The sequence below is a fragment of the Phalacrocorax aristotelis genome, chromosome 3 (assembly GCF_949628215.1).
Source record: "Phalacrocorax aristotelis chromosome 3, bGulAri2.1, whole genome shotgun sequence".
Classification (NCBI taxonomy): domain Eukaryota; kingdom Metazoa; phylum Chordata; class Aves; order Suliformes; family Phalacrocoracidae; genus Phalacrocorax; species Phalacrocorax aristotelis.
Genome location: NC_134278.1, coordinates 94,888,972 through 94,900,697, shown reverse-complemented (window position 1 = coordinate 94,900,697; position 11,726 = coordinate 94,888,972). Strand labels below are relative to the sequence as shown.

Below are 11,726 nucleotides of genomic sequence, written 5' to 3'. Positions count from 1 at the left end.
AAGTGTTACATCACACATGTCTGCCCATGCTTTTGCACAGGATCTGTAAGGATCTGTGAGGATCACGTAGCAAAAGTCCCTGTCTGATTGCAGGACTGGTGCTGCTATCACCAAGCCAGAGTTTTGTGGTGATGCTTTGAGATGTGCGGTCATCAGCAGGAGGCAAAGCCTGCATCAGAGCTGTGATGATTCAGGGGGTTTTAGGGTGATTTTTTTTCTTTCCTCCCAGCCAATAAGAGCACTCAAAGAGGTACATCTTCGCCTGCAGGAAGCAGGGTCACCACTCCTCTCACTGGCGGGCTTTTCTTCTGAACTGTTGGAGAATGGCAGTGAACTTCACCTGCAGCTTTGCCGCACTTTGCTGGTTAGCATTCTGGGGCTTCATCAGGACCTCAGATGGTAAGAGTGGAAAATAATTTCTGTTTTGCTTGTGCTTTAGGCCCTGTGAGTGCTGCTTTCTACTGCACTGATAAATAACAGCCCTTCTCCAACTGCTGCCCATGCTGGCTCAGCACTGCAGGGTTCAGACTGCAGCTGAAAATCCAACGGCTTAAAAGACTTTCTCCCCTTGTAGTGAACCATGTTATCCAGGGACATCATCTAAGGATTTTAAAGTCAACTTTTGGTTTTAGCTTATTTGTCAGTGTTTAAACTCTGCATGACCTTGATTATTAAATCTAAAGACTGTGGGTAACAATTTGAATGCTAACTACAGATGGGCACTTGAGTGCCGATTAGCTGACTTTAATGAAACATTACTCTGTATCATTTCTTTCTTTGCTGAGCAAGGAAACTCTCTTGATTGCAGCTGGCCTTAAATCTTTAGAACGGGAGCTGCAGACAGGAGTGTTTTCTCTCTGAAGGTTTTAGCTCTGCTTCAGTTTTACTTTGACTCCCATACACAGAAAGTACTAATGCACTCAGGGATGGTGTTTGGTTAGCCAGTAGCTTTTTGTTTCAGCTGTGGTTTCCTTTGGGGGTTGCAGAAGCATGCAGGAACTTTGCTGCATCTTAAATGTAAAGATAAAGCCTAAGCCTTGCTTAGTAATGGGGAGGAGGTTTTGAAAGCACCCCATTTAAAACAAACAAACAAACAAAAAAAACCCAACCTGTTGCAATCTGCCTGTTTGCTTCACTGCAGGCTGGGAGAGAATATCCAGAGGATTGTGCTCTCATACTGCAGAAACAGGGCCCCCAAATTATTCCACCATGAGGAAAGCACAAGAGACGGCCTCTTAATACAACATTCAACTCACCTCTGCAAGAACAGCACTTGCTTGCTTAATAACGGGCAGTTGCCTGTTAACTCAGAGCGAGAAAAGAGTCTGCCCGACTGCCATCCAACAGAAGGAAGAGGAGGGCAGCCACATTTTGCTCCTTCTCAATTCACATTTCCAAACCCAGAAGCAAGGGTGGGGTTTAAAATACAAATGCTCTGGCCCTAAGCATCTCCCTGTAGAGCGGTAAGAGCTGTTTTCCCAGGTTGTGAGATCACTTCCTCAGGGCCTCTGAGTATTGTAGGTGCCCTGCCAGGTCATGCAATGCCTCTGCTCCCACCCAGGACTGGACAAGTGTTTCACCAGTACTAGTGTGCCTAGAGCCCTGCACTGTTATCTGACCCTCTGAGCCATTCTGCTTTGCTCTTGGAGTCAGGCCATCACCTTATACATATTCAACTTTTTAAGGTAATGGCCCTCAAGGGCCAAGCTAGGGAAGAAGCTGTTAGGAAAGGTTGCAGTGGAGAAATTCAGAACTACAGGTGCCTCACACCACAGAATATCTGGGTGTTGGAAATACAGTGGTGGGAACTATTCCAAACAGCAAAAGTGATTTCCAACTAGTGTGTGTGCCATACAGTGACCACCTTGAATGAGAATCAAAGCACATCAAGAAAAACAAAATCCTAACCTTAAGGAATCTGGGTCGTCAGAGGAAAACAGGGGGGTAAAGTTCTCCCACAAGGGCTCAGTAGGTTTTATATTCACTTTGCTCTGGTATGAGTCATTCTCAACCCCAAAATGCAATGGGTGAAGGAGGTAAAATGCCCAGTACGCCTTGGTGAAAGCTGCGGCAAAAATGTACTTGCCTACCATCTGTCTACAACACATGGTATATTACCAGCCTGCTACCCGTCTACAACATATGGTCCAGCTTGCTAGACTGTGAGCCTACCTGTCCAGATGTCGCATTTCAGAGGCCTTGCCATGTGTGACACTACTGGACCTACCAGGCACCGGAGTCAGGAACAAGGGAACTTCAAACTCTGCCTCTTGCTTTGAGGCACACATTTCATCGTTTTCTTCCCAGACACACAGTGTGACTTCAGCCAGCCTCATTCAGCCTGCCACCCCATGCCTAAAAGACGTCATCATGACTCAAGAAGTGTTGAGGGCTATCAAGCCACAGGGGAACTTTGTACTAAAATTGAAAAAGCCTGCGGTTATCTCCTACTACAAAGGACAGTATCTGCTGTCAATGTCCCCACCACTGCCACATCTGACTTTCCAACAGGCATAACAGCATAGATTCAAGCAAGGTACTGAAAAGCAGCCAGATGAGCCCAAGCCAGTGACCTGCTCTCAGCCTGGCACCCTGTCTCAGTTGCTAGGTGAGCCCAGGAAAAAGCTTGTGCCTATAAGCTATTGAGTTGATATTGATGGTACAGGAGAAGGCATGGCATCCCTGAGGAAGATGACAGGTGGCCTTATGGGCAAGGCCCAAAACAAGGTGCTGCTCTGCCCCAAACTTCCTATCTGACTTCAGGCAGATCCTGCAACAGCCCTTTTGAATCACCTGCGGATCCAACCACCTTTACTCCCTGGCAAAGTCCCTGTTCAGCACAAGAGGACAAACAGATGCTTTGGAAAGTGTTGCCTATGAGCTGACCACTGGATAAGAAATGCTGCCTGAGAAATACCTTCAGTCCTAGGCTGCATGGTCATGAGTCTCTGTGGCTCTTGAATCCCACCCTTGCTGCAGTAGGAAAATATCATCTCATAGAGAATAGTCTCAGGACCTACAAGTGGATTCTGAGCTGTTATGTGAAAAAACCTGCCAGGTTGCTCAGCACTGGCTGCACACCCAGTCCCAACATACATCAGAGACCATGGGACAGGAAAGCTTGTCACCTCCACACCAGACACAAAGCCACTTGCAGAACCTCCACTCCTCTCAGACACATGGCCTGGGTCTCTCAGCTCCCACCTGCAAGAAAACATGGGGGTCATTAAGGTAGCTGGTGTATCAGCCAGGAAAAGACATGAATTTGGACATCCTTGGGTTGAGGAGGGGTGTGGAACTGAGTTTGTCCTTTGCACGTCAACACTCTAATCCCCAAGCAGTGTTACAAGTGGGTACAGCCATTACCACCTGCGGGGGAGGATGTACTAGTGTAACTAGGACATATGTAAGCAACATGAAAGCTGAATTTTTGCAGCCTCCTGTGCCAATGATGGCATGTAATGCTGGTTGGTTTTTTTTTTAAATAGACTCTGGGTCACCTGGTTATCCTTCTCTCTTCTACTCTTGAGTTTCTTAGTAGAAACTGGCTTACACAGTCTATTCTCTGTGCTTGGCTGTTAATGAAAAAAAGCTAGAGGTGATAAAAAGTTTGACTTTCACAGCAAATTTAGTACAAGCTCTGTATGCACATTTGTGGGCACATGCACACGCAGGCTGACTGCCTACACACACACACACATACACACAGAGCGTGAAGTCCAAGGGCCACCTCCTGCACTGGCAGGTCTTGGCATCAGCAGTGGCTGCACAGCAGCTTGTGCAGGTTGATCATTTCTTCCTCTTGTTTGTATTTCAGAACAGGGAAAATGGAGGGGAAGACAGGTGTAAAGGGGAGGAAATACTGATATTAAAGCCAAGCAGGGTACAAGGAAATTTGCTACACAACCAAGTAAGAATATATGGTAATAAGGGCTGTGTGAAGTGATCAAACTTGAAAGCTTGTGAGGGTGCCACTGCCCCCCCCCCCCCCCCCCATTTCCTACACACCTTGCTCCTCCACTTCTCAGCTCTGATAATAAGATGGTCCTTGGCATTTGAGTCAGGGTAACAGCACTTCAGTATCCAAAGCATCCCATTCTCCAGGACAGTGAGCAGCTAGCCCAAGTTCTGCCCTAGACCCTTCCCTGCTGAGCTGGAGAACAGGGATACCCCCTCCCTTGTCAGCATGTAGAAGGAGGGTATCTTCCCCCCACATTTATCACCACCTAAATCCCCCTAAAATAAAAACCTCAAGATGCCACCAAATGATTAATGGAGGGTGGAAAAGACGTATGTCTGCAAGTTAAACTTGTCATGCCAACTAAGTGCAGCAGGGTCTGCCAGACAACGATAAGTTATCAAAATTATACTGCACTCTGAGCAACATGATCTAGCTTTATAACTAGATTCAAAACTGGGCCTTCTATGAGCTGGCAGTTGTACCAGAGATGTTCTAAATAATATTAATGATACCCAGGCTTCTTCCAAGTTAGTTTGAGCTCTGCCACCATTTCTATCAGCATCTTTTTCTGACACTTCATTCCTCAGGATTGTTTCACTATTTCAAATATATAAAGGAAAATTACTTTGTAATGGATATGAGCAGAGTCCTTCTGAAGCATAAGTGCATGGGACAAGTAAGAAGGTTTAGCGTTGTTTCAGGGGGCTGAAGCTCCCACTATTTCAGGCACCTGATGTGTTTTGCACTCATGTTTTGTGTTGTTTCAGATACATATGTACCACCACCTAATTCAACCATGAAACCTGGCTTTCCTGTCCCAATGAACACCGACAATCCTGGTGTTCGCAAGGCGGCTCGCTTTGGGGTTTACAGATACAACAACAGTTCCAATGACCTCTTTCTGTTTAAGGAATCACAAATAAACAAAGCCATGGTACAGGTAAGAAAAGCCCAGACTTCTTGTGGTCCTCCAAACCATTTACTAATTGACCCTCCTACAGAGCACCATGGGAGCCCTGATGCTCCTCAGGACTGCTACGCATGCCTCAAGATAAACAGCATGTCCTTCTACTGCTCCATAGGGGGGGTTCTTGCTCCATGCCCACCACCACCCCCAGTAGTTCAACATAGCACGCTTCTATCCACACCGCATTTGAAGAATTTGATTCCTAGCTAAAATTTTGGCATCCCTTTCCCCTGCCCTTACTTCAAAGAAGGAAACTCCTTCCCCTAGATTGTCAGAGGACTGAAGTACATGCTCCACGTGGAAATTGGACGCACCGTGTGTGAGAAGAAGGAGCACTCCAGCCTGGACAACTGTCACTTCCAGAGGGAAAAAAAACTGCAACAGGTGTGTGTCCAGTTCCTTTGGAGTACCCAGTAACTGCAGAGAATTCTTTGCCATCTCTAGCTGTGTAGCCACCTTCAGACCAGCTCTGCCATGTCCCCACAGATATACAAGCCTTTGCAGAGCCCACTGGGGTGAGGCAGGGTTATCAGTATAAGCAACATAGTACCTCTCACGCGTCCAGGACCAGCTCCTGTCTGCAAGGAGTTGAACCAGATGCAGCCATTTAGCCCACATTCCCGGATAAATGAGTGAAATTTTGCAGAAATAGAGTGTGAGCTAAACAGAGATTTCCTGGGTGGGGGAAATCCTTACAGGGGCTTTCCCACTAAGATGTGATTACTTAGCAACCAGTACTTTTCCCAGGATAAAAGGGGCAGACAAGACGATGCTGTTCTCTCCTACCCCATCATGGCCCACAATGCTGAGAACAACCAGCAGCCACCTGAACTTCGTCACCAATTTGCTTTTTATTTGCAGATGCTGAAATGCTATTTTGAGGTCTGGATAACACCTTGGTTACATAAAGCATATGTCCCCACTGCTGCCTGTCACTGACTCACCTTTCTCCATGAGAGCCTGACTAACAGTGGATCTACCACCATGAGCTTTTCCTTGCCTGTTGAGTCCAAAACTGGAGTAGGAAACAGCTGTACAGAATCGCTACAGAGCTCTTCTCTCAAAGCACATGGTTGTTTTTCTCCCTTAGAAAGATGCTCAAAAATCTGAGTGACAAAGACCTGCCTCGACTGAATTTATTGCTATCCAGTTGTGTATCTGTTTTTCCAAAACTAAACTGCAGATGACACCATGTTGCCATTCATTCAGTAGAGAGCCAACCACCCTCTGGCTGAATTTCCAAGCAGTGTGAACACACCCAGGAAGCTCTGTTGGACTTGCTTTATTCTGTGATGAATCTTCATGCAGCTATGACGTAAACAAGGCTAAACCACAGCACATGTGATCGCTAAGGAAAGCTTTACAACAATGGGATATTTTGCCTGGGGACACATACACACACACACACAGACACACACACACAAAGTCTTATGAGTTTCCAGTGCTAGAGAAAAGATTAGACATATCTGTCAGGAATGTATGAGGTAGTGTTGTTTTTTCAAGATGAGAGTATGGATAAGGCTGTCTTGAAACACACCCACAGCCCTGAAATTATACAGTCTAACAAGTGCTTCTACTTTGATCAAAACCTAATCTATACTATGAAAGGCAATGATTGCAAATGCCAAGATGAATAAACCCAATCATATTCCCAAAGCATATTTTTGCTAAGGTTAAACAATGTACTTTCATTCAGTTTAATATAAAACATTCACTCTGTGGTTGACGACAGCTTATACTCAAGTTTAGTAGAATGATGGACTTCTCGAGGTGGGCACCTACCATTCCTTCAGCTTTCACTCTTCATGCATGGGCAGATTGTTGCTTATGCTGGACTAAGGCCCTCATTTGGAAGGATTTGGGTAACTGCTCCCTTAATACAGCAATAAAGTCTGGGCCCATGTTCAGTCATACACAGATCAGCAGTTATATATGGATAGGGCCCTGACCTAAGCTATGAAGAACACTTTCTTTCCACAAACACCCCTTCTCTTCTGATAGTTGTTGCCTTTCTGCAGCAATATTGCAGCTCCTATTAGCAGTGACACCTGCACTTTCAGCCTTTTAACAACCATTCATTCAGAAAGGCCAGCAAAGGGCTCCAGGCCAAGGTCCAGGGATCTTAAGGCAGATGGATCTATAAACAGCACAGCTGAGGTCTCTGCACCAAGTAATCCCTAAGCAAACCTTTGCAGGCTGAGCAAGTCTCAAGTTCTGCTTCAGAAACATCACTTGTGATGAGCAGGTGGCCCAGCAGCAGTTCAAATTCAGCATCCACTGCCAGAGAGACAGCTGTGCTGCATCTTATCTTTGGGGGTGGCGGTCTCTTAGCTGAAAAAGAAGAACTCAAAAGAAACCTTCAGAAGGACCATAGATGGACATAACATGGTGCTACATTTATCCATCACACAAACCACCATTGACAGCCTGATGCCAAAGACAAGGAAAAACAAAGCCAACTATGGTGGCTCAAGTTGTCCACAAAGCAGGAAAGCCAAGCCACAGCTAAGTTTGTAAGAGGGCAAGAGGAGCCAGGAGGACCTGCTCTCCAAACCTCAAAGGGATTAGCAATGGCCTCAATCCCTCTTCAACTTCATCTGGGTGATTCACACAATACCAAGGGCTTCCAACCAGGCCATCAGCTCCAGATAGCTTGGGCCCAGAACGGGCCAGACAGATCCTCATTTCTTCCTTCAGCCAGCAGGGCAGCCTGTTGCTCAGTAACAGATGTCATCAGCCTTTCCACGTGCCACAGTGGGGGCAAGAAGGCAGCATGCAATCAGCTTAGGTCCATGCAGAGACTCCTGCGGGTAGTAAGCACACCACAGAGCAGTCTCCTATATGTGACCCTTCAAGCCCCCTGCATAAAGAGCTTCATCTCAGTCTCCTCACAGAGTCAGTTCCCCATTTGTCAGAGAAATAAAAGTTAAAGCCAGGTGAACCTGGCGTCACGCAGGCTAACAAACCCAACATGCTCTTGCTGTTTTCTCAAGGAAAATGCATCCAGATGTTCGGACCTCTCTATCCAAACTGGCTTGTTTGGAAGCATGTTTTACATAAAACTGTTGCCAGCATTTACTGCACCACAGATGAGCTCATTGAAACCACCACAGTGGGAAAGGAGACAAGCACCTTCTGAGAAAGGCAGATTAGCCATATGTTTACACCTGCAGCAAAGTGCTTATTGTAACATTACAATAAGGCAGGCACACTGGAATAGCAGCATCCATCATCCCCCCAGGTAACAGTTATCACAAGCACCAAAGAAAGGAGCAGAGATAAAGTCAACTGAGTTCTTTGTACCACCCCAGAGCACTTTGTGCAGGAAGGATTTGGGCAATTAAAGAGTCTTTTATCAGGAGGAAGATGCATTTAATCGCAATGACATGCAGCAGTCAGAAGTCAATGTCTCTGCCCTCTGCATCTTTGCTGGCATTTACAACAAGGTTAACTGTTCACCTATACATTCTAGGGAGTCCATACCCTTGCAGAGCTTGCTGAGGCTCTGACATCCTGTCCTGGTTTTGGCTGTGATAGAGTTAATTTTCTTCAGAGTAGCTAGTATGGGGTTATGTTTTGGATTTGTGCTAAAAACAGTGGTGATAATGTGGAGATGTTTTAGTTGTTGCTAAATAGTGCTTACACTAGTCAAGGACTTTTTCAGGTCCCCATGCTCTGCCGGGTGCACAAGCTGGGAGGGGACACAGCCGGCACAGCTGACCCCAACTAACCAAAGGGATATTCCATACCATATTATGTCATGCCCAGTATATAAAGGAGGGGGGGAAGGGGGGGGGGGAAGGACAGACATTTGGAGTGATGGCATTTGTCTTCCCAAGTAACTGTTAATTCTTGATGGAGCCCTGCTTTCCTGGAGACGGCTGAACACCTGCCTGCCCATGGAAAGGAGTGAATGAATTTCTTGTTTTGCTTAGCTTGCATGCGCAGCTTTTGCTTTACCTATTAAACTGTCTTTATCTCAACCCATGAGTTTTTTTGCTTTTACTCTCCTGATTCTCTCCCCTGCCCCAGCAGGGGGGGAGCGAGCGAGCAGCTGTGTGGTGCTTGGTTGCTGACTGGAGCTAAACCGCGACACATTTATTCCAGGCTACAAAGGCAATTAAATAAAAAGAAATATTTCTAGTAAAGATTTAGGGCATAAGGAGAGAAGGCAAAGTTGTTCCTGCCAGCCCTGGATGCTGGATAAAAAGGAACAATCCCAGCATAGACATTAAGAGCTTCTGGGACAACCAAAGCTGGTGCTTCAGAGGTATGGGTGCTACAAACAAGCTGAAGGAGCAGCTGCCTTCAGCTTCAGATCTCTCTCCAGTATGCTGGAAGCACTGGGCTTGGTGCATGACATACTTTCTTGGCTCATCTGCTTATGAAGATACTTAGCCTCAGCTGAACAAGAGTTCCCTAACAGTCTGCCATGTGGGGGGACTGGCTGCACACTAAGGGGACCTCCATCCACACAGTGCTACTCAAACCCAGCTAGTCTGCGTTTCACCAGAGCTTCACAGTGCCCAGTGATCCTCAGACAGAGATCTGCATTTGCTCAAAAACTTTGCTATGCGAATATTTCCTCTCACACTCCTACTTTTTAAATTGCCTAGGAAACAAACTGCCTGTAACCAAAATATAAAGCACTGCTGACTGATGGACTTAGCATTCTCTTCACATCAGCAGCTCCACGTTAAGGAACTGGAAGGCCTTTCTATACCAGTTGCACCCAATTTCACAACCTGACTGACTTCCAGGACCCACTGACAGCTCTGGGAGTCATGCATGCAGCTGCGCAGAACCAAGACAAGGTTTAAATGGCAGCAGCTAGATAACAAGACGGCTTCTGGCTGGGAGGAAAAAAAATGTGTGGCCAACTACAATCACTTACTGCTAAATTTTTCGGTCCCTACCTCAAGCAGAGTAGCAAAATGAGCTGCCCCATGTGCTTATTCGTTTACAGCACTTTGTTTTCTAAGTGAACTAGATGAGAAGGTCCAAGTGTCAGCATCATCAGATCTCTATTGTGATCACTTAGCAGACAGACCCAGAAGCTTAGGAGGTCATTATCTCATCTGCAAAGGTTACTGCCACAAAGCAGACCCAGATTTAAAGGAATCAAATTTACGCCAAGGTTTTGCAATCACTTTCATCAGATCTTTATGCTGAGATACTAACGTCGCATGTAAGTGTCAGGGGCATACATGAGTTGCCTTCCAGTAGCTCTACTACAGGAAAAGTTTGCTCCAGAGAAGGGACAGGGCAATTAGCTGTGGAATAGCATTTTAAATAGCTTCAGCAATATCTTCTTGATATTTGTGCCCTGCAGAAACATCTGTTCAGCCAACAAGGCAAAACAAAACATACCTTTAAAATGCACAGCTGTGGTGTACTCCAGCTCAGTTCCTTTTCTTTAGGCTGTTTTACTGCAGGGCTTTAGACTAAAGCAAAGATTTCCCCAAGCCCTTCAGGAGACCCGGCACTGTTCTCCAATTCCACATCCCAAAGGCTGTCCCAAAAGAAGTTTTGGTAAGGCACAAGGAAGCACCCTCAGGCTCTTCTGGGAGTTGTGCACAGAGGGTTTCCTCCTTTCGTAGGGAGCCACAGCCCCTTTCTCCTGCCACCAGAAAACAATCTTGCCCTGACAGGATCTTTGGATACTGCTGTAAATGCTCTTGCTTCTTCCAGCGTGGGCAATGCCTCCACACTAGAGAAGAGCCAGCCTCAGAGGTACAAAGGTGTCATGTTCCTGTACTGATACCATCAAGTGAAAAGACAAAGCTGTTTTTTTCCAAGCCTGACTTGTTCCAGCTTTCCCACTCCTCAAGGCAGATGTGTTCCACCCATCTGAAACCGTAACATGCCATTGACTCACACTTCTGTGGAAGCAGAATGAGCTGGTAAAAGCAGTCTTCACAGGAGCACCCAGAGGACTTTATGCCAGTTTGTTAGTTCCCAATTACTCTGGGAAGTTTGCATTTGAAGAACCATTAAAAGCATCTGAGCTTCTATAAAAACACTGTTCTTAAGCATCCCCTATGCTTAGTAATGAAAGAACTGTGTCAGTCAACCTGTTTCATCTGGGTTCTACAGCAGACCACCCCACTTCTGCATATAAAGGATGGACTGTCAGGATCCAGCACAGCACCAGGAATGGGAGCCAACACCATCTGAGCTCAGGAAAGGCACTTTTTCAGCCTCTGCAAACTTTGCATCTCTTTGGACTGGAAGCATGCAGATCCTGCATTCAGATACCTGTCATAAGATCCTTAAACTGCATAGTGACACCTCTGCCTGGTAGTGTAGTTCCACCCTGCAGTGTTGCAGCCATCAAGACAGTAATTGGCCTCCTTTCAATTTTAGGGGCCATGGAGGCATCAGTAGTCTTGGGTGAGTCATCTCTCTCACCAGGAAGCGTCAAGCATACTGACTTTCCCTAGACCTTGGTGCCTCACATGCCATTATCCCACTCTGCTTCAGGCTGAGCTCTAACTTGCAGGGCCAAGCACAGCACTGAAAAACCTTGCAGACAAATTTCAGGACACAGGAGTCAGCCAGATCACCTCACTCTGAGAAAAAGACTGACCCATATTTATGTCCATAAAGCTCCAGCTAAAATGAAGCGTTAAGGTTCTTATGACAAATTAAATACCAATGACCTGGTTAAGCAGTCTGTCACAATGCAAGGTTTGTTGCTTAGAATGATATTAAGTTGTGCCACCTACCACAGTTTACACTGGGTGCTTTACAGACTTCAGTGGTCTTTTTTTTTTTTAAGGGAATGGCTGACTGACT

At 46.1% G+C, this 11,726-nt stretch overlaps 1 protein-coding gene across 1 annotated transcript; it reads left to right on the top strand.

The window, feature by feature from the left end:
* Window positions 1-246: 246 nt before the first annotated feature.
* CST7 (cystatin F) lies at window positions 247-8,290 on the top strand. The gene is made up of 4 exons (XM_075088578.1): window positions 247-399; window positions 4,729-4,901; window positions 5,196-5,312; window positions 5,790-8,290. The coding sequence occupies exons 1-4, from the start codon at window positions 324-326 to the stop codon at window positions 5,865-5,867; spliced, it is 444 nt and encodes a 147-aa protein (XP_074944679.1). The 5' UTR covers window positions 247-323; the 3' UTR covers window positions 5,868-8,290.
* The last annotated feature ends 3,436 nt before the right edge of the window (window positions 8,291-11,726 follow it).

Excerpts from the sequence above, each read along its gene's own strand:
- CST7 (XM_075088578.1), top strand. The coding sequence starts at position 324 with ATGGCAGTGAACTTCACCTGCAGCTTTGCCGCACTTTGCTGGTTAGCA. Across the intron at positions 4,902-5,195 it reads TAAACAAAGCCATGGTACAG|ATTGTCAGAGGACTGAAGTA; the intron begins GTAAGAAAAGCC and ends TCCTTCCCCTAG. Across the intron at positions 5,313-5,789 it reads GGGAAAAAAAACTGCAACAG|ATGCTGAAATGCTATTTTGA; the intron begins GTGTGTGTCCAG and ends TTTTATTTGCAG.